Source organism: Rhipicephalus sanguineus, chromosome 5 (assembly GCF_013339695.2).
Source record: "Rhipicephalus sanguineus isolate Rsan-2018 chromosome 5, BIME_Rsan_1.4, whole genome shotgun sequence".
In the NCBI taxonomy this organism is placed as follows: Eukaryota; Metazoa; Arthropoda; class Arachnida; order Ixodida; family Ixodidae; genus Rhipicephalus; species Rhipicephalus sanguineus.
Window position 1 is genome coordinate 11198345 of NC_051180.1, and position 25925 is coordinate 11224269.

A 25925-nucleotide genomic window follows, 5' to 3' on the forward strand; every position below is an offset into this window, starting at 1 on the left:
AGCTACTGCTGCATGCTCAGGCTTCACATGTAAACACGGTCACAACGGGGAAAAAGAGAATTCCGCAAGAAGAGACTGTGCCGACACAACACAAGGGAAAATGGCGTCGGGGGCGGAGGCGCAGTGGAGACAAGGAGGTTAAAAAAAAAATTTCTGGAGTGGAAGGTATCGCGGTGCCTTGCCAGCAAACGTGAAGCCAACTTTTGCCCACCAAAGAGCTCGGAAACATGCTCTTTTCTAGTGGTGCCTACTGAGAGATGGGATGGCATTGATCTGTTAGTGTAATTACTACGTTAATTATAAAATAAAAGATCGTTGTTGCTGACAAAAGTAACCCGTTGAGAGGAATATTGGCGATTTATCTCCAATAAAATTTGCCATGACTTTGAGGCTTATTTACGAAAACTAGTAACACAGAGACACACTTGGAGCAGCATCTGACCCGTAAAAGTTGCCATATTAAACTAGTCTGGCATGTGGGGAAAACGCGCGCTTTCTTTCACGAAACGCTGATGGTTTATCGTGCCCCAACTAAGATGGCGGGCGCAGCCGCCATCTTTTGGTGGGCATGGCTTCACTCTTGCGCAATAATCGCCATTCCAGCAATTTTTTTTAGCCTCCTTAAGTGGAGCAAAGAAAGAAGACTCTGACGTTTGGTGACACTGCGATCGCCCCCCACTAGTTGATGACGATGGCGATGTCACTCAGGTTTCGGTTTCGCTCCAGTGGTGCCAGCGCTGCTTTACCACACTTTTGTGTAGCGGCAGCAGTCAGCATTTTACCGAATTAAGTGGTGCAGAGCCCAATTCTGACGAATTAATGAAGGTTTGCTCCCATAAATTAACATGCACTTTGGCCGGGACCAATATAGCCGTCCGAATTATCAGAATTTCCGAATTAACGGGTGTCGAATTAACGAGCTTTTACTGTAGTACTGCTTGCTTGGGTTTCGGTTCCGGTGTTGCACCTTTTTGCTTATTTAAAATTATTGTCCACTTTGCAGAGTATTTCTACTTTCGGGCTCATGACAGGAGAGTCTTGGGAATGCAGAAGCACCATTACTTTGACATGGTCAAAAAATCGCTGGAGTTGGCCTTTAACCACGCCATTTCTCAAGCCTATTCTTTTATTTGCTATGGTACAATCCTCCTCTGCCACAGTGCCTCTCAACTTTCATTGCATAACAGATTTTTTGCGAGATCTGGTGGGGTGCCGTTTAGGGAATATGCTAATTTAGAGTGGTGAATTGCACTTCTAAAATGGCCTAATAATTAATGCGCTGTCTTCATGAGTGATGGCTTGATAAAATGGCAGCTCAGTGAAGATGGATTTGCTTCGGACTTGGCATGCTATGTTTTTCAAGACTTCACTTTTTGACAATGTGTGCTCAGTGTTTGGCAACATTATCATTTTACAGAAAAGAAATTCTTTTGAAAGCATGCAGACATCAAATAAATCGTAGTAACATTGCTATACAAAGAGGACACAATTTAGTGAAAGTACAATGAAATCCTGGATGTGATCTTGGCATCAAGTGTGTCCAAAATTGAAAAAGATGCCACTGCCACATACGTGAGATTCAAAAGCTTTCTTGTTGGAACCACTATAATAGGTGTTTGCTATGTCAATTGCTTTATGTAATGGTTGCATTGCACTGTTTTGTCTATAGGCGTTGCTGTGGCTCTCGTTCTACGAAATCTACAATGAGGGCATCTACGATCTGCTGCTCCCATCGCTTGAGGCAGCTTCGAAGAAAACAGGCGGCCAGCGGCGCACCATTCTGAAGCTTGGTGAAGACCGGGCCAAACGTTCATTTGTGCGGGGGCTCGTTGAAGTGCCTGTGCACTCGGCCGATGAAGCTCATCGACTGCTCTGCCTGGCGCGCAACAACCAGAGCTTCGCTGAGACGCAGCTGAACCGCAGCTCGAGCCGCAGCCACTGTGTCTTCACTGTGCGGCTCGTAAGTTCCACTGTGGACAGCCGCAACGGCAGCCAAAACTGGCACGTCAACACATTGATGCTCTGCGACCTGGCAGGTTCGGAGAGGCCGTCCAAAGCTGGCACCGATGGGTCGCGGCTTCGCGAAGCTGGCCGCATCAACACCTCTCTCATGGTTCTCAGCCGCTGCCTGGAAAGCCTACGTAACAAGAAGGACTCGTCAAAGAATGCTTGTGTGCCCTTCAGAGAAAGCAAGTTGACAAAGGTACAGTTGCATAGTAGGTCTGGTACAATGTAACCCAGGTTTTGTCCTCCATTACTTCAGTGATGCACTGTTTGACATCAAGCAACTTTGTCAGTTTTTGCTCTCAGAGCTACTTGTGTCGTGTTTTGGGGGGATTTTGGGGAAGTAACGACCAGTGTTAAGTCTGTGGCATTGCTTTTTCTCTTTGCACAGTCAAAATCAAAGGCTTATGCGAAGCATATGGACCTGCAGCAACTACATTGGAATATAATGGAACATTCTAACATATTTTTAGTATTTGTCAACTTGTGAAAAGTTCGTGTATAAATGCCAACAGTCGAGCAGTGTTGACGGTGTGCAATTTTGAAAAGTTTTTTTTTTTAAGTCTCCTGCAACATAACATGCTCCTACAAGTTACTTTTTCATAGTGCTCTTAAAACTAGGCTTTTCTTGTGCATATATGTATGCAAGTTGGGTTTTATTCTGGCATAGGATTGTGCGTGGTGTAGGGGAAAGCATATCACGAGATCATGGTCATGCAAAGGGAAATGTACTGCTAAGTGCGAGTAAACCCTGAAAAATTGCAGTATAGTATTTTTAAACACTGCTTTTGGTTCCTGTTATATCCTGACTCCTCAACACAGTATGAGCCTCTCGTCATGTGCTCACACAAGATATTGGGATGTTTCTATGGCCATTCCGCTCCGTGGCCCTGTTGGTGATGCACAAGTGGCCATTTTGAATGTTTTTTGGTAACACACAAGCAGCCATTTTGAAAATTTTGTTACCTGACGTCATTGCAGCTAGCCATGCTGCTGCATGAAGTCACCAGAATTACGTACTGCAGTCCGACGACATGCTAGTGTCGATGTCTCTAGATGTGTCATATGAAAATTGATTTTAAAAGCAAAATATATCTTATCAGCATTGACTGAGCTCCACGCTTGCTTGGAACAGTCTCTGTATACAGAAGATTTGAATGGGAGAGTAAACTCCCCTTCAAAAATTAGTGTCAGCACCCCTCGACGCTAAAGTGAACCACTAAAACCCTAGTTACACGGGCACGCTAACCTCGGTTACGACGAGCCTCAGTTCCTGCAAACCGTAGGTACTACCCAGTTAGACGGAAAGCCTAACGGCACTTATCCCACTAACCGTGGTTTCTCCAAGCTGAGGTTGACCACCTGTGTTAAGGAAGCCAACAAAATGGCGGCATTATTGTCAGCGGTCGAAGGCATCGTGGCTACAACTGCGGCCGAAATGTCTTCCTGGAAGTGCGTCAGCTGATCAGTCTCAATATCAGAGACATGGAAAATATTCTAGCAAAACAAACCACGCATGCCTCTATATTAAGCACGGTGATACCCATGGAGGAAAAACTAGGAGGAAGCGTCGTATGGCATTCTTGAAGCCCAGCCATAACAAATGCCTGCGCCTTCGGCCCACTTGCCGAAGAAGAGAAAAATAAAGATTGGTGGCACATGCTCGATGCACAAGCCCGGCACGCGCAGTTCGGTTGTGTATACATCACTGGTTCTTTTGTCTGTCACTACGCTGCGACCTCGTGAATACCAAAGATCTCTCTGTCCCCCTTCCACAAAGGCACTGAGGTGGGTCTCCCCATTCGTGGGCTGTACCCCAGCCGGGAGCATTGTTCACTGCCAGTGCCATTCGTGGTGGTTCTAGGAGCTGAGCGGGTTGAGAGACGTGGGCGATGACTGACGTTATTGGCATACCCGTTTCCAGTGCATAAAATGTCGCCAAACATCACCCTCTCTAGTTACGGCGTGGCCGCTAGACCCGGCAGTTTGTGAAAAACTCTTTAAATTCATTATTTTCTGCTAGTTTATTCCTGAAATGAAGGTTGTCTCAATTTTTTGCACCCAATCTTTCAATTTGGCTGAAAATCTCGGCGGCGGAAATTTTGTTCAGTATTCCTTTAAAGGAGCACGACACAAAATTTCAAAGGCGAGATAACCGGTGGGATGGATTTGGGGGGACACACATGCATCATCTATGAAATATCAGCGGATAATATAGCCTAGAACATATTTAAAATCGCGTTTAAAGTGCGAGTTGCGCCACGGCACACGAAACAAGCTTTTGGTGTTCTTGTAAACAACCAACCACCACCTGCGTCATGAGCTGTGTTGGCTGCCACGATTGTTCCGGGCGCTCTCTTCCAGCAGACCCTTTTCAACGGAAAGAAGGGGAGACTTGCACGGCCGGTGTCCTCGCCTCGGCAGTGCATCTTGGGGGGGGTCACGCATATTTACAACGCCTCAGAGGGCATTGTAGCAGCACCCAGGAAGCCTTCGTTGAAAAGAGTTGTCGACGCGGTGCTCATGTGCACGCGGTTTTCTGTGCTCACGCAGCCAGCTATGTTTTCATGGCCACCGCTGTGGGTCCCGCCTCCCTCGGCGCTCTCTGAAACCGAAACTGCGACTGGGTGCTTTAAAGCAGTCTCCAAATAATTAACGATCGCGTGCTCGAGCAAACGAGCTTTTCCGCCGTGATAATTGGGTCGTTAACTACTTATCGCAACAGAAAAAAACAAGATGCAAAATTTTGGTGTCAGTGCTCCTTTAAAGGGCTCCTACACCACCCCCAACACTTTTATGCATTACTAGTAAATGTGCTTATGCATTACTAGTAAATGTGCACAAGTGCTGCATGTTTTGATTTGCAATTTGCAGTGCTACATCGATCGTGCTTTAATTATAATGGTTCTTTAATGTGTTTGTGCTCAGTGGGGAGACATTCAACACAACGGCGGATCGTCAGAGTGCGGCAACATATGCTGCACACTATAGTTGCTATTTGCGGGATGCTGGCACTATTGCACGGCAACAATAGAGTTCTCCAAGAACTTCTGTCTACCAAACTAGGCTTGTGCAAATAGTAAATTTTAGGTCCGAAGCGAATTCGAAGCGAATAGTGATTTGGTCGAAGCGAATTCGAATGGTTTATATCACATATTATAAAGAAAAATGAGCATATCTGTCATGACCCAACTAACCAGTGCAATATTTTTAAAGTTGAAACAAGGCATATGCATATGCCATTCTTTTTGGTTCAAAAGGAAGTGGAAGCAACTTTGAGTAGTAGCAGGATTTGACTTTCAGTAGAATGCAAGTGATAACCTGTAAAATATGTTACGTTTTAAAATTTACTATACTTAGAGCATATAGGCCTGTATAACAAGCTTCTAAACTTAAAAAATGATGAATCGATGTGAGGCTAATACAGTAAAACTTCGTTAATTCAAACTCGGGTTATTTCGAAATCGCACATAATTAGGATTTCTGCGGCCCCGTATTTTGCAATGTAAATTTAATTAGATAATTTGAAGCGCCGGTCAGTACCAGCTCGCTTAATTCGAAAACTTTGGGTGCCATGTACCAATTCCCCAATCCCGATTTAGCCGCAAATCTGCAGAAACGATGGCCCTTAGGAGCCACAAGGCAATGCAATGTAGCGATACTAATGAGTGACAAGTGAAGCATCCCAGCCTCGCTGCTGCCAGCGCAAGGAAAAAAAAATCGCGCCATCTCCCGCTAAAGGGGACCATGAGGCGATGCAGGGGGTTGTATGTGTTGTGCTTTCCCCGCGATGTCAGCGCTGAAGTCGCAGAGCGTACGAAGGTCACTTTGCTCGCTGCAGCGGCCGCGTTTGCGAAAGGAGCGCACTGTTCAAACAGAAATAAGCAACAATTGTGACAGTTCGCGCTCGTCTGTGTGCACCAGTTCATTCGTTTCGTGCGTCATGCTTTATGTTTGAGCAGTGTGCTTCAAGTGTCGAGCTGCGACGCATGATAGTTTGCGCTCGTCCTGTGTGTGTTCTTTTCGTGCGTCCTTTGCGCTTGAGCGACGCGCTGGAAATTTCGAGCTGCTTTCCGTTCTTCGCGTTACTTTTCAATTTGTTGCCATCGCATTCATTGCTTCGCCGTTGCGCCGAAACTATGACGTTTTTTTTTCTTGCGCTGGCAGCAGCGAGGCCCGCCGTTTCCTCGGTTTAGCGGCAAAATTCGGACCAGGCATTGCTGGAAGACATAACCGTTGTAGCCGCAAACTAGCAGTCACAGCAAACGACCACCTCTGATTACTTCCAGTAATTGAAGGTTCCTTGCATCCCGCTTTTTGTATGTTTGGTTAATTCAAAAACCCGCTCAATTAGATTTTTCACAGTGCCAGTGACTTTGAATTAACGAGGTTTTACTGTATGTTCATTTAATCTTGAAGCGGGGCTTTGCGGCAGTGCGGATTTCTCCTGGAAAGGTGTATTCACGGTATAGCACACCACTGCTGTGAAACCACCTTTACAGGGGGTTACATGCGGTTTATATGTGTCTATTCGTTCATTTCGAATACTTCGAAATTTCCTAAAATTTAAATTTGTTTCGAAGCGAATTCGAATACTGTAATATTCGTTCGAATATTCGAAATGCTCAAATATTCGCACAAGCCTAAGCAAAACGTTTTCTTGGGCTAGTTGGTTCATGACTTCTGTAGGAAAATTGTAGTGCAAAACGACACAAGGACCATCGCCAAACATCACCTTCTCTAGTTAGTGCCAGTCCCGTGTTCTTTGTTGGTTCTTGTGTTGTTTTGCGCTACTATTTTCCTACAGAGATACTAAAGTGATTTCATGTTTCACTTTAGTGTTACTTTCATGAGATGCTTCACATCCATTTTGTTTCATTCATTATGTACTATACTAGCCAGTTATATAGGATAGGCTGTTTTTCTTCTCTGGGTTTACGTAGGTGATGCAAGCCTACTTCACAACTGGCGGTCAAGTATCTCTGATTGTCAACATCTGCCCAGCCATGTCCATGCTGGAGGAGTCGCTGAACGCATTGAAGTTCTCGGCTGTTGCCATTGAAGTTGTGCCACAGCAGCTGGAACTGCGGCACACTCGCTGCAAAGAGGCAGTTCGTCGGCTGAGCGAGCGTTGGAGCCGTGCGAGTGGAGGGTTTTGTGCCTCTGCACTTTCACCGATTCCAGCGGAAGACGTTGAAGCCGGAGCCTTGGATGCAGACGCAGCAGAAGAGCTGTTCGAGACTATCGAGGCACAACAGCGTGACCTGGATGCACTTGAACGCGAACTCAAGGACACCCGAAGCCAACTCGCGTGTGTATTCATTTAATTCATTGTGCTGCAGCTTCTTATCGTTTCAGCCATTGATGCTACACAGTCCTAGCAACAACAATCGGCTGAGCTACAGGGTCGATCCGTGAAGTAACGAACTGCGTCTGGTCAAAAAGCTTATCGATCATATTCGCACATAATTAATTTCTTCAAAATATAGTTTCCTTGCTAGTTTATACACCGCTTCCAACACGATTGCCACGCTGTGAAGGCCTCCTGAAAGTCCGCTACCAAGACTATTATCGGAGACTGTGACAGCCAGCTGGATGGCGGGAACACTGTTTCAGTGGTGGCCTTTCAGGCTTTTCTTGAGCGTTGGGAACGGGAAGAAGTCTGCTGGACTCGCATCAGGGCTATACCATGGCTGCACGAGCCCAAATGTGAGCCCCACAGGACTGTTTCGAGTTCCTAGAGCTTGCAAGAAGTTGGAAAGGTCAGTTTTGGCAGTGTTCCCGCCATCTAACTGGCTGTCAGTCTCAGATAGTGGTCTCGGTAGCGTCCTTTCAGGAAGCCTTTGCAGCGTGAGAATCATGTTGGAAAAGGTGTATTGATGCCCGAGGAAATATTTAAAGGAAATAAATATGTGCCAATCAAATTCATAAATTTTACTTACAAGACCCAGCTCCTTACTTACGGACAGACCCTGTATATATTCTTGCATGCACGGTTTTTCTAGGATGCTGCATTTGTTCCAAGCTCTTAGATTTCTTTAGGTGCAGTTGCTTTTGCACATATTGGTGCTTGATAATTACAGGCACTCATATCCCACATGTGCAAGGCAGTCTCCTGAATTCAATACAGAGGGGGCTAGGCACATCAGCAATGCAACATTATCTAAATATAAATGCATGCGTAGCACATAAACAGAATGCAAATAAATTGTTATATTTGCACTATTAATACTACCTTTATTACTGCTTTGTCACAATAAAAATAGTGAATACGAACGTAAGGTTAGCTACTTAATTCAGGAGCAATGAGGTTTGTCATGCAATGTATAAAGTGGCACGGATCCAGGATACTGTTCCAACAATATTGCGAGGCAGCTATTTCCATTCTCTAAAAGTTTTAGGATGAAATTGCTTCTAAATGGATAACAGTCTTACAGTCGAGAATAAAAACATTATGTGCATGATCAAGGCGATGCGATACGAATTTTAGAGGGGTGGTAAAGAGAGCAGAGAGTTTGACTGTGCTATATTACTTATGGAACAGGCGTCATGTGTTACGTGACGCCAACAGGCAGAAAAAGTGTTCACACTCGCTGCCATGGCTGCGATCGGCGCTGACTTACACTCCTAGGTTTAAACGGTCATATATACCCCAAAAAGGGGACGGGAGGATGACCGCCGCCGTAGCTCATTGGTAGAGCATCAGACGCGTTATTAGAAGGTCCACTTTACTTTGTTCACCTTTATATCCAATTTACTACAAATAACACCTCCTATACTTCCCTTGGCATTATTGTCTGTTAGTTCTCATAATATTGATTTAAGTTGGGTATGTTTCATTTCATGTGCTTAAAAGCTGTTAATGTACAAGCACGAACTTATCTGCAGAGTATGTTGAGGTATTCTCAATAATGGCTTCTCTTACATGTTGCGCAGAAGCGGCCGCCATGTGTTATCCCCATTAATGCAGTCTACACATTAGCGAGCACTCTGCAGCCAATTTTGCTTCAGGTGACCTGGAGTCTGTTATGTGTATGCAAAGTGCGTAAACTTCAGATTTATGATACTCTAAAGGATTCCCAAACTGGCTTCAGCAATGTGTTTTAAAGGTTCCACAAGCGGTTACAGTGAATGCAACATGATCCCATCCTTCCGTTAAAGGGACAGACAACTGCCCAGAATATGAAATGAGTTGACTCCACTGATGTAAAGATTGTCCATTGCACTGACTCAAACCAACCCTGTTTTTTTCGTGAGAGATGGATTTATATTTTTATTTCTTAGTTGAAAGTCGCGAAAAATGAGCTGTGGCGCCTCTGGCGGCAAAAACATGAATGATCCGATGAAGACGGCCACGTGACCGTGATTGCTGTACGCGGTCGACGATTTCTTTTGTTAGTATTGAAATATTTTTCGTTTCTTTATATTAAAAGGTATTACTCCATAATAATGTACATATAGGCCTGCGTTAGTAGTATGCATTAAAGTGGCACTGCCTTCATGTGACGTAATGATCCCATGCTTGTCAGCGCGTCTTGAGCATCTTTTCAGCGTGCTCATGGAACCGTGCATGCAGTTTCCAGGTCGCTAAGATTTTGGAGCGACATAGTTTACACTACGTCTCAGAAATGACGCGCGCTGCTACTCGGTGCGGCCGTGCATATGCACAGTTACGTTTTCGATTACTTGGCTTGGCTCATGCATCGAGAGAGTAACTACACCGGGACAAGCCATCCATGACACAGGTGCAGGCAACCTTGGGCGCAGGTGCACACAACGCTGTACAAATACCGGGAATGTGTATAAAGCCACACGTCTCATTGTAACAGCTTGCTATTTTCAAAATGGTTGGAAAGCTCAAAATAAAGGTGGTTAAGCATAGTTACAGTAACTCCTGCGAAAGCAGAACGACAGCTTTCACAAGGGCTAGCGGCATCGCTATCAATTCTCAGCGTTGCTGGAGCAAGCCTCCATGCGTGTTTGGAGCCTTTCAGATCGAAAAATACTGCTTATAAAATAACTACGTGCTTTTTGGATAAACCACTGCAGCTACAAACGCTACGAAGGGTGAGCTTCCTGTCGCGTCGTAAAAAACTTGGTCGAGAAAAGTCGGTTGTCGGTCCCTTTAACACATAATTTGTTGACTTGGAGAAGGAAATTAGCATTTCATTTTGGGTTGATCGAAGTCATCACACACTATACACTCATATCAGCAGTCTGTGAGCAGTGAGAGACCGTCATGGCAGTTATGTGAGGCCTTGTCATAATGCACACCTTGAAAATGCAGTTTGTAATGTGTGTGGGCATTGATCTTGAAATTCCACATGCAGAGAGCCACTTGTCTGCTTGTTCAAGTGTGCTCTTGTTGCTGACAAGGGACTATATTTGGCTGTTGAAACTACATTCTGTAATGAATGTGCAGTGCGCATTCCCGCATTGTTTCATGACCAGTCGGTGTTCACTTGAATGAATTTTTATACATTGCTGCTGAGATGTGCACAGAAGGCATCACTTGTTCTGGCTGCGAAACTCTAAAAGCATTTGGGCTTAGCTTTGCGAATGGTATATCAAAGGCCATTCTGCCACACTGTTGCTCTGAAGGAACAGCGGAGCCGGGCAGTTCCTTGTTTATTTTTATTTTTCTCCCTCTCTTTCATTCTTTCTCTTTTGTGTCTTTCTTGCTCTTTATCTTTTTGTCTGTCTCTGTACTCGTTCTCCCTCCTCCTCACTTCCCTTTCCCACCCCCTTGCTACACCATACTATACAATGCTCTAATATTATGCTTTGCTAGCGTGCCTGGATAACAGAGTGGTTACGATGCTAGCCCTTAATTTTTTTTCGCCAAGAAGTTTTTTTCTCTCTCTCTCTGGGTACTTGTTCTTCACCTATCAGAGTTATCAGAACTGTGCACCGGACAAATCGGTACCCGGTTCTGATGATGATGATGATGGTTTTCTGTCTTCAATTATGCCGGGCGGCTGGTGTAAACAGCTCCGCTGTTAAAACATGTTCTGTACGTTTGATACTTAGTTTGCATGAAGAGATCATTAACAGCATGTCATGCCTGAAGCAGTAGCCATATGGTCGACATGTACTCTCAGACGCGGAGCGCTGCCGGTATAAAATGATCACCTATTTATCGAAAGTATTCTGTGGGTTCCTCATCGAGAATGATCAACATTGGAAAAAAACATTCCAATGCACTGGTTGCGGTACTTGTTCAGGCGGACTTGGAAGTGTCCATGTCAATTGCACTGGTAGGCTTTGCATTCTGAAGGCTTGTACCATAGTCTCTCAATACTTTTTACTGGTCATGAAACTTCGGGCCAAGTTTGGTATAGGGACAGAGCCCCCCGCCAGGGGGCATTACTGCAGACAAGGGGGCTTTCATCGCGGCCACTTAAACGGTGTTTTTGGTGCATCAAGAGGTTGCCGTGGCGAAGACTCGTTCTGGTGGCTTCACGGACATATTTCCGTTGGTTTTTATAAAATACTGATCACCCATCGCGTATAGGCAGCGTACTCATACCTGCGCGGAGCGGCCATAAATGTCTGTTCGGTTGCAGCAGTGTTCTATTCCTTTCGTTTGTGGCGACATCGGCGTGCAGCCACACCTTGCACGCTGATTCAGCAAAAACTGCTTGGTCATGCCTTTTTGACATTTTTTATTTTCCTCGAGGCTGTAGCCGACGTCAGCTGAAGACCCGCAACCAACATTGCCAGTACACAGCCGTACGTACGACGGGCGAGAATCCCGCCTCTTCACCGAAAAATGTACTGGCACGCGCAACTTACGCGATGATACTTCTTAAATTCCTCTGAATATACATGACCGTTAAACGTTACTTTAGGGTGCATTTCCGTGTGCCACCGACGCTCGGCGTAGGAAATACCACGTTAGAGGGAAAAAAATTGTAGATTGCCCATGCGTCGCTAAGTTCTGTCTCGGGCAGACTGCACATACAAAACTCTGAAGTGAATATCGCAACAATATTGTAATAATACGAGCGAAAACCCTGATAACGCTCTTTTACACGCCTCGGTGGCTAAGCAGCTAAGGTGTGCTGCTAAGCATGCTTGGTGAAGCGGTCGCATTCCAGGGAGATGAGGCGCAAAAACATGTGTACTTAAATTTACAGGCACATTGAAGAGCCACATGAGGTAGTTTTTTTTTCTTTTTTCTTGCAAAATGTCTAAGGGCCCTCGCACTCTGCGAAGTGCCAAGCGATCGTATAATGTATTTTCCCAGCCATGCTCTACAGCAGCTTCTTTCACTTGGACGAAAATTGAACAGGGGTCTTGTGCAGCTGTTTGATCTACAGGAAATATTCAATCCTTTCAGCACCTTATTAAAAGGTGAAAGCCAGTGGGCTTCATCTATTCTATATATTCATAACAAACAGTAAATTGCTGGCTATAAGCATTTTATTTTGAAAACAGAAACTGAAGGCAAACAGTGAAGAACTTCGCAGCACAAACAGCTGTGAAAGTATTAAACTATAGAGTAAGGTTTAAGTTCAGCAGATATATTTTAGAGGATACGGAAACTAGGCATAGAACACTATCATGTAAACAGCACGCAGACAGTAAAATTCTCATGCAGGTGAGTCTTTTTTCGTGCAGCGTTCCTTTTGCCAGCTTCATCTGGCAGTCAAGTTGCTGCTGTGCACGGCAGAGCTGTATTTTAACTTTCTGCAGTTTCGAAGCGCTGCAGACAGCCTCCTCTGTTGGCAAGCTTTGTCCTCAGCCTTGTTTACCGTCGGCATACTTTCTGCACAATAAGGGGAAAAACACAAAGGTTTACGAAATCCATCAAGTTTGCTCAACTTGCGTTATAATCAGCGTGCCGAAGAACACAGAAGAGCAAGCCGCGTAAAACTGCAATATTTACCCTCCTTTACTGGATCCAATTCGTGGGAGCCTTCTACGCGGATCCTCTGCGCAGCATTTTCCCCACTGGAATCCTCCGAAGACTCCAGACTACGCTTTACCGGCTGCCTGTGTGGCAACTGCCGAGGTGCCGGCTTCTTTTTGGACAAATGAGCCGGGAGACCTTCAAATAATCGAGGTATAGCGCCGGCCCTCAGCTTCGCTCTTTTGCGCAGCAACCTAACAACTGTGCCTTTTATAATGCATTCATCTTCACGAATAATGTTCTCGTTATAGAAATGTTTTTCGCATACTCGAACGTTTGTGAACTGAACGAGAATGTGCCCGTTTCTTTACGTGGTATTGCCCGCTTCCACTGCTCACGACTTTCAGGGTCGCTGGGGAACACAAACAACAATACTTTTTCAGTGGTTCTTCTATAGCCGAAGCGACAGTGCGGCACACAGCATGTATTTGTCATCGTTCGTGCAGCTTCCACTAACTCTTTGTTGCATACGAAAATGGTCACAGGCACACACAGCACTGCACACACGCGATAAAATGACGCAAACAAAGCAAACGCAGCACGCCTTCGCCGCGCTGGCCTCGACGAGAACCTTGTTCGCCGGAGCGACCGTGTGGCATGCAGGACGTCTTCTGCATCGTTCGCCACGCTGCCGCTAACTATTTGTCACATTTTAATACGATAAGACTCGCAGAAAGCACCGCACACACGTGATACAGCACGACGCACAAAAACAAACTGACCACGCCGTCGCCTTGCTCACTGCTTCGACGAGTGCCACGAATGCCCCCCTAACACTGGTGGCGCCGCCCCGCAGTCAAAGTTGGCGACGCACAAAGCTCTCCCGTAGAGTGATGGGGAAGTTTCGTGACCAGTAAAAAGTATTGAGGGACTATGCTTGTACTAACTGTTGCAGCAAATCGGTAGCATTTCGTGTTAAAGTGCACGATTATCTTGTAGCTGGGCACAGAAGATGGCTGCTGCAAACGAAGCTGAAGTCAACGACTATAAGGAGATGGTGAAAGACTTGGAGAGGTCGCTTCGCACACAGCGTGACCGTTCTGACCAGGAGATGGCCATTCGTGTCGAGAACGCCTGCGAGATCACTCGGCTTGAGATGTACCGCAAGGTGATTATGCCTAGAGTTTTTTCATAGCTCTTTGCATTATCCAAATGTCATAAACAGCTTGGATTTTCCAGTCTAGTGCACTGTAGAACTTTGTCATTTGCCTATAGTTGCAAGTATAAACGTCGTGGACGCACAACATGGCTCCAATATGGCGGCTTAGATGACATCAAGGCAGCACAATCACGTGGCGATTAACCTTCTTCAGTGTGATAGCTACGTCGGTGGAACGTTATTCAGCCTCTGTGCTTGAATGACGAAGGAGCCAGCATACGAGGTACTGATAACACAAACGTGACATAAAGAGTTCGCATCCTGCCATGTTGGTGCTCCAACCTGGCTGTTTCAGTGACCACATGGCAAGCCATCTATAGGCTGCATTTTTTTTTTATTAGCCTCATTTTTTTTTTTTTTTTTTTTTGTCTGCAAGCATCGTCGATATTGTAAGTGGAGGTTGCTCTTAATTAGAGGTTTTTGATGTTTCCTGTTCTGCAACACTTACCACTGCTGCCTGTTGCATATTTAGTTTCTTAACTGTCTTTGCAGTAAACTGAAAACGTTGCCTATGAAGTTTATAGCTTGCATTTTTGGTATGTTTCCACCTGAAGTCGTGTGGCCGATACAAGAGTGGATTGTGTAGGCGGGACTCTTACATTAACACTTTCTGGAAAGGTCTTCATTTTTTTTGCTTTTATTTTGCAAATAAATTAGTGTCCATATGGTGAGATTTTATCATCACCTGAATAGTGCTCTCCTGAGCATTGTTTCATTGGCAACTGAATTAAGAGAGTACTATCCAGAAAGTACTCGCTATTAGCATGGAAAAACAGATTAAGCAATATGAGACATTTTGACGATACTGAACTTGTCTGCACAAGCGCCACAAGATGCCTTGAATACAGTAGTCAGTTTAGGCAGCTCAGTTTGAACATATTTGTTTCATCATGAAGCTGAGTGCTGAAATAGTGTGCATTTATATGGTCTGCTTGATTACTTCTTTCTGCTCAAGAGTCAACAGCTTGGCATGTGAGCACTTGTTCCATGGCCATATTCTTTGCAAATACCGCTGTTGCAGTTATTTTCTAGGATGTATGTCAATGCTTTTGTTCACGTTTTTGTTCCTTTTCAATATTCTAGCCCATATAGCCACTTAGCTGTTAGCACAAATGACCGGCTTCTTTGATCAGTGGCACAATCTAATTTGTTTCGGAATTATTCTTTGCAAAAACAGTGGCAAACGATTCTTGGACTGTCCTTCGTAATATTGTAAGTGTGATTCACTTTGTGTTCTGCACAGCTGAACCATTGAGGTGTCTGTGAATTGAATTGAATTGCATTGTCTCCTGCTTTGTTCATTTGTTTTCGTAGGCGGAGCGAGGCTCAACTATAGAACTTCTTGGACGCCTCGAGGATGCACAGTGCCAGATTGCTGATCTCAAGAAAGAGCTGGCTGAGCAGGCGACTGTGCAGCATGACTCGGTGGCTGAAGATTGCAGGCAAGGGTCGCCTTCTCACTGGCAATCCGTCCGTACCTCCATTCCAAGGCTTTTATCGGGGAGGGCTGAGCTTTAGTTCAGATGCAAACGCTGGTAGACACCTTGTCTGCAGCCAATGCTTAATCTTAATGGACAGTTTTAGTTTAGCGGACTGAGTGGAATAGCGGGTTCGGAATACGCATGTCCAAGACGCTGAACTACCTGTAGCGTTCAGCGTATGCACGCTATTGTTCACATTTGTTGTTACAATGCTTCTGTGGTTAATATAGGGAACTTAAAACATGGCGGCAGTTTCAGACACCCACTTTGAACAGAATTTGACATTGATGATGGTACAGATAGAGATTGGAATGGCTCCTACCTGCACATTTCAATATTATCTTGTGAAACATTTGTACTATTATTCTTTACCACATCAACTGATAATGCAGTGAAATGCTTTTCTTCATTTGCTTATGCACTGAACTGCTGCTTCTTAATTTTTAACCAATATTGAACCGTCAATAACAAGACATTTCAGCTTTTCTTGTAGGAACCGGTCCATATGCTCTTGCCGCATTTGTTTCTCCAAAGCAGTGTAAAATAAACTGGAAAAATAAACCAGTTTGAAGTCGGTACTTTAAACAACCAACTAGCCCCATTAGCACCATATTACTCTATAAGCAGGATGCCACATTACGATGTTTTGGTCAACTCTTATTTCGATGTAGGCATACTGGCATCTCTTATAGAGGGATTCAGTTGTAACAGGATCTTGTTATAACTATAACCAGAATACAGAATTCCTTGGATAGTATAACGTGTGCTGCGCTTGCCTTGTTTTCAGATCCCTACCGATAATAGCCCCGGTGGAAATCCAGACCGAGGACATCGACACTGGAGATCCAACAGCTGCCGCACTGCAAGAACAGGCTCTACTCTCCAAAGCGGAAAGTGAGCTGCACGATCTGCACAGCCGCCTCGAAGAGACTCTATCTCTCCTGACCAGCGAGCTGCAGGCCCGCAAGGATGCCGAGGTTGCGGCCGAACGAGCCTTCCAGCAACTCGGTGATATCCAACAAAGACTCTCGACACGAGAGGTTCAGCAAGAGGACTTAGAACGGCGCCTAGAAGAGCTGCAACGAGCTAATGATAATATGCAGAGGACAGCCGCAGAGTCTTACTGCAAGCTCGAGCAAATGCGCCGCGACATGAGGGAGCGTGAACTTGCTCTAGACGTGCTGAGAGAGCAGCTTGACAACATGACAGAGGCCTTGCACGAGGCCGAGACCAAGGCCAGAGAGGAGGCTGCGCACAGAGCTTCTGCAGAAGAGCTTAGCAAGGCTGCTGCAGAGGAAGTTGTGGAGGTCCGCAGGTTGGCTCGCAATGCGGAGGAGTCTCTGCACGAAGTGGAGTCGCGCCTCAAGGCAGTGCATGAGGAGCTCCAGATCTGCCGGGAGAAGCTGGTGGCCAGGTGAGGGCGCATTAACTGTTCATGTGCACTCCTATTTCTTCCTGGACTACATACAGTAGACTCTCAGTAAACGGGAAATCTCTTAAACGGAATTTCTGCTTAAATGGAACAACAACTTCTAATATGATTGGTTTCATACTTCCATTCTGCACCCCTGTTCGTCTCTCAGTAAATGGAACTCCTGGTAAATGGAGCACGTTTTTCTGGTCTCTTCAGGTTCCGTTTAACGAGAGTCTACTGTACTTTCGTTCCTCTGTATTACAAATTGGGATATTGTAGGTAATATACAGGCAACTGCTGATTTTTCGGACTTTCTTCTCCAATTGCAGGTACGAAATGGCATTAATTGAAGCCACCACAGCTGTAGCGTTGATTAGCTCGCAGGCTCAAATCGGCTCTTTGAGAGTCGATCAGTTTGTGGCCATAGCGGATTCCAAAACTCGGCTTTGCCGCTATGCCAAAGTGTTACACGGTGAAGCATGTCTAGTATTCTAAGGGGCCGCTGTTGCAGTGCGAGTGCGACGATGCAGCATCAGAAATGCGCGTTAATCGCTGGCGACCGTATTATGATAAGCATCTTTAGCTAACTTCTCACTAGTGCCCGCGGCCTGGTGCAGTTTAAAGAGTACCGCACACTTTTAAAGGGGACAATCTAAGCATGCTGCGCCACTGTTCACTGCTGCCTCTTTGTGAGAGACATGCGTCGCACAGACCTGTTGCTTTCACAGCTCGCTGTTGCCGTGCCCATCTGTGGTCGGGAACGGAGGGGAGTATGATGAACACTCTCGCGGCAAATGCCTGTGTACGTACCGGTACGGCAGGCACCCCGGCACTGCATAAGCGGGACTATTTCTTTAGGCATGGAGGTGATCGGCTGCCACGCTTCGTTCATTTGAATGAGGCCTTCGCGGACTTCTTAAAGATTGGCTCCATGCGGCAGGAAATGCTACATTTCAGTGAAGTGTGGAGATTTTCATACAGTAAGTAGAACCCCGCTGTTACGTTCCTCACTGCTGCGTTTTCCCGGCTGTTACGTCGTTTTCCGCCGGTCCCGGCACAGCTCCCATAGGATACAATGTATTGGGAACCCCGCTGTTACGTCGTAACTGTCGGACCGTTCCCGTATGATACGTCGCGAAGTGCGCTCGGAGCCGACCGAGTCACGACCAAAGAGAGCGGTCATGGTGCATTTTCACGCAGCTTGGCCTCGTTTGAACGTAATATTAGCCGCATGAGAGGCGCAAGCAACAGAATCTTTCAATTGATCCAAACAAAAGCATGGCCTTCGAGATTCAAATTGCAAAGATGGCGTCTATGACGTAACTGCTCGCGAAAACAAGGCCTTCGAGATTGGCATTTACTATTGACAAAAGCATAGCCTTTGAGATTTGTATTGCACAAACATGGCGTGTATGACGTAATTGCTTGCGAAAGCAAGGCCTTCGAGATTGGCATTCACTTCTGCCATCGCGTTGGCGTAAACTCATCATCATCGTTATTTGTCGGAGAACGGGAGGAGTTCGAGCTGGTTAGAGCTCGCATGGTCGTGCGTGCAGTTCGCGGTCGGACTCGCCGCGCCGGTCGTGATTGCGTGTGCTTAGTTCTTTCATGCCTACAGCTGTTGGTGTTAAAAAAATCACATACGTTGATTACATTTCTGTGGATGAGGCCGTCCTAAGCTCCGCGTTTCTATCCATCGACTAGATCGCGGCTGAGCGCGCCAATTTTCGTGCTGCTCGTAAGAATTGAAATAAGATTCTGTACCACTAAATATTTTGCCGTTTTTCCTGTTTTTCGGCTCTTACGTTTCCCGTCTCTTACGTTTATTTCCTACGGTCCCTTCAAAAACGTATCAGCGGGGTTCTACTGTATTACATTATTTGCATGCACATGCAAGCATTGGGGGAAAACTGGACAAGTAGTCTGCTCTCGCTGCTCAGTGCTTGTGTTCCATGTCATTGTTTCAAGACGCTCCACAGAGTGTCGAATGCATTGAAGTGGGGATTGTGGCCTTTGTATGGACCTTCCATGCATGCAAAGGGTTGAAGCTTGCTTGCAGCATTTTACAAGGAATTCCAGAAAACGGAGCTTGCCATTCTTCTTATCAATGGTAACTTTGTTCTTCTTCAAGGGAAAAAATGAATGACAAGAGAGATTGCACCAAGCTACCAGTATTAAAGTCCCTGAAAAATAACTAAAGTAGCGCCATTCGTGTCAGTGTACAGGTACCCCCTCTCCCGTGCGCTTTGTCGATTGCAGCTGAAGTTAGTTGAGCTGTGAAGCTCGCAGATCATGGCTCTTGGCCGGAAAGAGAGGCTTGTGCAATTCTTCCACTAGAGCGCCCGAGAGGGCTGCAGTTCTAAGTGACGCAGTTCGAAAAGTCCGCGAAATAAATGATATGAAAAAAAATCTCGCCATGTCCACGAAGTGAATGATGATTGAGGAGCTGGCTCGTACGGAAGATTCACGGGTTTTCCCGATCTTCTCCAAGTCCTCCACCATCATATGAAGACGTGACACACGCTGTTATATATACATATATACACAATGTTTTATTAATTTACAATTTTGATGAACTATATCCACAATTTACAATTATATACATATTGCTGAAGTATATATACAAGAAATATCTAAGAGCGTCTGATTCTCCATTGTCGACACTGGCAGACGCAACGCTCCTAATCTTCTTTCAATATGAAAACTGCCCTCGAGACGCGCACAACAAAGTGGCCCTAAAAATAGCTGTCCGACGCTCGCCTGGCTGTCGACCGTGTTCCCCGCTCGCCCTGTGTGACTTAACGGACAGGCTAAAGGGAAGACACAACGCGCGTAGCGTTCCTCTTCGCGTTCCACGACACTTTGAATGTATGGATGCAGATTACGGCGCGGAACTTCGTCCCAGCTTAAGAACCTGGCGAGCCAGCTCCTAATAGCGAAGCAAGTGGCGTCTTTTCGTGGTGTCCAACAGCATAACATTGTACGGTACATAATCTTTTAGTATGTAAAAGTGCTCGCTCGCCCTGCCACGGTGGTCTAGTGGTTATGGCGCTCGACTGCTGACCTGAAGGTCGCGGAATCGAATCCCGGCCGCGGCGGCTGCATTTTCGATGGAGGCGAAAATGTTTGAGGCCCGTGTACTTAGCTTTAGGTGCACGTTAAAGAACCCCAGGTGGTCAAAATTTCCGGAGCCCTCCACTACGGCGTCTCTCATAATCATATCGTGGTTTTGGGACGTTAAACCCCAGATATTATTAAAAGTGCTCGCTCCTGATGGCAGTGCCACTGCAAACTCGGCGGCGCTAAGAAATCTCTAGAGTGGCGCACTAGCTTTTTAGAAGGTCGTCCGAGCGCCATCTTGTTCGTCCTCGTCTGGGTTGTTTACTTGATCGGTGCACGGTGCGTGGTCGTCCACGCTTGAGTCAGTTCGTACGGTGGTTCTGAATGCTTCAGGATGCCGACCTGCTGTGCCAGTGGCAGCAACCACCGGTACAGCAGCAGAAAGAAGCGGTTTTCACTACAGCGGGTAAAACCCGTAGCTTTCCGGAGGACACCCTAGAGGCGTTGCTGCAGCTGCTAGGAGAGGAGGCAGAGGCGAAGGGACGCAGTTGGCACAACTTTATATTTTTCAGGGACTTTAGCCTGTATTGACAAGCACTACCATCTAGTGTTAAAACTGAAACTAGAAACAATAATAATAATATCTGGGGTTTGATGTCCCAAAGCCACGATATGATTATGAGAGATGCCACAGTGGAGGGCTCCGGAAATTACACGGGCCTCAAACATTTTCGCCTCCATCGAAAATGCAGCTGCCGTGGCAAAACTAGGAACAAGCTGACGGATACAGTAGTCATCAGTTTGTGCTGCTCGCTTGTAGCACCTATAGTTTATCCTTTACGGAGAAAAAGTTAAAACAAGCTCGTTTGTTTCTGTAAACTGTGGCACTCCTTTATTCCAGTGAGCAGTCTCGCCAAGCAGCCATGACTTCTGTTGAAGCGAAGGAGGAAGAGCTGAGCCGCCTGCAGCAGGCCTTGAAGTCTGCCGAGGAGCATGCAGAAGAAGAGGCCGCCAATGAGAACCGCCAGCGCCGCACACGGCGCACAACACGGACCACCCGGCGTACCACAAGAGCCACTCGGTCAAAGGCTCAGTCGCTGGCATCGTCCGAGCTATCGGATGGCGATGCTGACTTCAAGACTCCACGCCGCACCCCACGTCGCACAAAGAAATCGGTTGCACCCCCAGATGACCCACTGGTGAGCAACTGCCCTGTTTCTGTTAAACAGTGGTTTAAAAAAAAACTAAGGGTGTGCGAATATTCGAAATTTCGAATATTTTTCGAATAGTGTTTGCTAATAGTGTTTGCTATTCGATTCTATTCGCAGTGGAATTTTACTATTCGAACTATTCGAACTTCCCCAAAACAAATACAGTCAACGTCCGATTCAATTGCAACTGACCCCTTCAAATTTTTAATATGCTTCACCTCATTACACTCTCGTATTGCGGCAAAGCTGCCTTTCAAGCTCTGTTACAGTCGAACTTTGCTAAGACACGATGTCCGATTGAAAGTGGTCCCTAGATTTTCAATATGCTTCAACTCATCACACCCCGGTATTGCGGCAAAGCTGCCTTTCAAGCTCTGTTACGGTCGAACTTTGCCAAGAGACAGTCAACGTCGGATTAGAAGTGGGCCCTAGATTTTCAATTTCAATATGCTTCACCTCATCCCACCCCTGTATTGCGGCAAAGCTGCCTTTCAAGCTTCGTTACGGTCGAACTTTGCCAAGACACAGTCAGCGTCCGATTGGAAGTGGTCCCTAGATTTTCAATATGCTTCACCTCATCACATCTCCATATTGCGGCAAAGCTGCCTTTCAAGCTCCGCTATGGTCGCAAACGTATTAACTCAAGAAAACGCTGGTCCCAACATGGAGATGAAAGATGTGGCAGAATTGGGGGCTAAATAATGCTGTATTGGGCCTGAAATTTGGGCAGGAAGCCCGAAAAATCGGACGCCGAAGCTTTTTTAGCATACAAAATTTCAGATGTTCTTATATATCGACGCCTGCAAGGCAGATTTGGAACTCCAAACTTGAAGGGAGCACACCCTTGTCCACCACATCAGTTGGGCTTCAACAGAAGTTGAAAGAGGAGGAGAGGCTGAGGAAATGGCATCTTTGCCTATCACGTGTAAAGTGTTGTTGGCAACACTTTGGTTGCACCAAATCATGTACATAAATACAATTCGGCCTCTGCATTGCCTCATTCTTGATAAGACAACTATGAAACACCACCCCTCCAGCGCTTCATCAACCTAGCAAAAAGAAACACTTTCATGTTGCTATCTCAGAAGTATATGCTTAGGAATCCTCTCCAACTATTTTTCTGCAATTTCGCTTCGAAGTATTCGAGAAACATTCTAGAAATATTCGAGAAATATTCGAAAAATATTTGGTTCGATTCGCACTCACACTTCAATATTCGAATTCGCTTCGCACCCAAAATTTTGCTATTTGCACAGCTCTAAAAAAAAACTTAATATGTAAATGAAACTTGTCTGAACTAAAGGCCACTTGCAAGAAAGTTTCACTTTTGCTAAATTGCTCGTGAACTATAATCTAATACAACTTAAGAAGTCCGGAGAGGCCCCGCCCTAACTGCCAAAGCCTGGCAGCAGACTGCCCCCGCGACTAAAGAAATAGTCCCACTCATGCACTCGCCAATGTTCTCGGAAGGCAGGGTGGGGTCGCTGGCCGTCTAGCTCATGACGTCAGCAGTGGAGTGACATACCCATAGGGCCAATGGGGACGTTTTTCCGCTTCCGGCGACGGTGGCGGTTCCTGGGAGCGGCGGGGATTGACTGGATTTTGGATTTCTGCTGGAGGCGAGCCAATCCGAAAGGAAAAAATCCAATATGGCCGCGCCCGTTCGCGGTCGCTTCCTCGCTCGTGGTGCCGCCGGCCCCGCGGCCGCGACGTCGGTTCGAGCGTTTGCGCACTAATTGCTACTGCACTGTCTTCTCTCTTTATTGCCGATGTACGTACGTAATGTGTGTAGTTGCTTTTCTGCTTCGTTGTAGCCCCTGTGGTAGCATGGCGAATGGTGGCGAGCGGCGCCGTCGCAGCTGCATAGCAGCCGCTTTCGGCGCTCGCTCGAGAAGCAAAAAGCGCATATAACTTTCTTCACATGACATTTTATTGAAGGAAACGTAAATTGCTGCACGTTTAGGCAATATTTGGGCTATAATATCGGTAACAATAACAAAAGAAAACGAAAAAGATTCGAAATACTGCTGTGGTAAAACCTGAATACAGGAATGCGTACATCGAGCACGCGTACAATATAAATAGGATACGAAAACGCATAATACAGCATAATACAATCACATAAGCAGGGTAAGCATATAAAGTGCTACATCAGCGTAAATAAGTGTACACATACGAGTTGTACAGATTATGACTAGCAGCATGAAGCGAAACAATCCCGCGCATTGAAATATATCATAACAAAACAAGTTGTTCGAATGGTTGGTGCATACTGTGCAAAAGATAATGACGCAACGCAAGCCGAAGAAAACAAGGGGTATAGGAAAAACACCCTTTCCTGTACTTTTTTTTTATTGCCCTGCGTTGTGTCACTCCCTTTTGCACATACACACACACACACACATACTTTTGCATATATGTACACAGAAAGTGCACCTAACAGTCATAGCCTTTGGCTCATGTAGACGAACCCATGGAGCATAAGTAGATCAATGTCATAATATGCTGCAGTGCTACAGCATATTATTTTGTAAAAGCAGTGAGACAAATCTACCGTTTGGCTCAGCTATCCCTGATCATGTTTTCCTCCAGGTAAATGTGTTGCAGGCAAGCTCACGTGATGTGAACAAGACACGCGATGCTTTAATTTTCAAGTAATAAAGGGAGAAAAACGCAACGAAGAATGGTCTAGACTCAGTTGCAGAGGTGACCTTTGAAATTTGTGGAAACATTGTGGTTGTGACTAGTGAACAACAGGAATGATCACAGGTCATTAGTCAAGTTGGAAGTGGTGCGAAATACTCAAGGTAACATGAAATATACACGAAGATAAGCATCTTATCAAAGAAATAAGTAGAGTAAAGTGCAAAGTTGAACGCAGCTTCCCTATTATTTTTCTACCAGGTATCATGTTGGATCCATCACAATGTCAGAAGATTTTCTGAGCAGTACTTAAATTGCAGATGGGGAACGCTGCACAGTTTCATCATAATGTGTCATTAACTAGAACTGCATCGCTTGTCATTCGTTGGTTCAGGAAGTGGAATGTCGGAGTTTGCAGAGTTTAGTTAAACAAGAAACACAGTTGCTCTACACAAACAGTACGTTGTGAATAGTTTCAGTGAGTATGGATGCATGCTTCTATTTCAAACTAACATGCATGTCAACCGAGTCGCAGCTTCTGCACAAACCCCTCTGGAATCCTCACAGAGCTGAGCACTTCATCAATGTATCTTTTATGCCTGTGAATAGCTGACACCATCAGTTCTTTGCAGTGGCACAACAGTCATGACCAGAGGTTTGTAATTGAAAAGTGACAGAGCCCCTGGGTGCTGAAAATCTTTTGGACTTGGCGAGCACCTGAATTCATGCATGCTTCAACCTTCGTGGCCCGTCACAGTGGTCTAGTGGTTACGGTGCTCAACTGCTGGCCCGAACGTAGTGGGATTGAATCCCGGCTGCATATCAATGGATTCAATACGCTTGAGGCCCATCTGCCTAGATTTAGGTGCACGTTAAAAAAACGCCAGGTGCTCAAAATATCTGAAGTGCTCCACTACTGCATGCCTCATATTCGTATCATGGTTTTTGGACATAAAACCTCCACATTTTTTATTAATCAACCTATTTTTGCAACGTTCATTGTGAATTAATCACACTGTTACTGTTTGTAAAGACTGCTTCAGTGTAAAACGAGTCGTCAGTATTATATAAATTTTGGCATTTTTCGGGAGGCTGGATGTTTGATTGCCTTCCAAACCATGTCAAGCAAACAGAAAGAAAGCAGAACGAGCAGGGTTTTCCAGTGCATTTTGGGAAGTGTTGGCATTTCCCAATACTAAAGCAATCCAGAACCTCTGGTTGTAATACTCATGCTGATAGGGGCACACAAGGCTTCAAAAAAAAAGTTAGTCGGTTAAACTTGTATAATACAAAAGTAACGCAGCAGGAGCAAAAGTAGTCAACGCATTACATACAACCACAGCAGAATTATAAATACACATATATAAATATATACCTACATAAAATATACATATATACATAAAAATACGTACATATACACATAAAAAAAGAAATAGTGCAACACATCTAAAAAATGGATAGGAAATGGGTGCAGAAGGCTGCACTGGAAATCCAATTTACATAATCATGTTCTAGAAAGGCACAGGATAAATTTAGCCTGCTACTTTACGTTATTGCTGGCAGAAGCACTGTGCCTTGACTTTGTTTCTCGTGTGTTTTTGTTTACAAATGTAATGTGCCAATGTAGCCTTGTGCGGCAGAATATTAAGAAATTTCTCAGTGCAGCCAACTGAACAGAAAATAGCTTGCCGGATTGGCATCCTTTCCACCAGATTTTTGCACACATTGGAAAAATGTGCACAATAGTTGATTTCATGTCTGAAGGCCGAATCTAATCCCTTTATGTAATTCAGACATGATTCAGAGGTTACTGCAATGGAACCGAGGAGTTTCTCGGGTACACCACTTTCCTTGAGTAGTGCAAAGAATTGGTGTCGTCCATGGAGAGAGCCTCCATCCACTTCAAGGAGTGTTCTCTCACATATGCACTCACTAGTCCTCAGTTCAAGAAAGCTGTTCACAAGAGTACCAGCGACATGGTACACAACATTTTCATACACCATGTCGGTCGCATCTTGTGAAGATGCCTGCACATCAG

At 45.5% G+C, this 25925-nt stretch overlaps 1 protein-coding gene across 1 annotated transcript in view; it reads left to right on the top strand.

Moving 5' to 3' along the window:
* The window catches only part of LOC119393207 (kinesin-like protein subito), a 55179-nt gene that overhangs the window by 13244 nt on the left and 16010 nt on the right, over positions 1-25925 (top strand). Inside the window, exons 6-11 of the mRNA XM_049415859.1 lie at positions 1670-2203; positions 6948-7315; positions 13859-14027; positions 15393-15568; positions 16347-16973; positions 20935-21232. Coding sequence (XP_049271816.1) covers positions 1670-2203; positions 6948-7315; positions 13859-14027; positions 15393-15568; positions 16347-16973; positions 20935-21232 — 2172 coding nt within the window. The remainder of the gene's footprint in view (positions 1-1669; positions 2204-6947; positions 7316-13858; positions 14028-15392; positions 15569-16346; positions 16974-20934; positions 21233-25925) is intronic.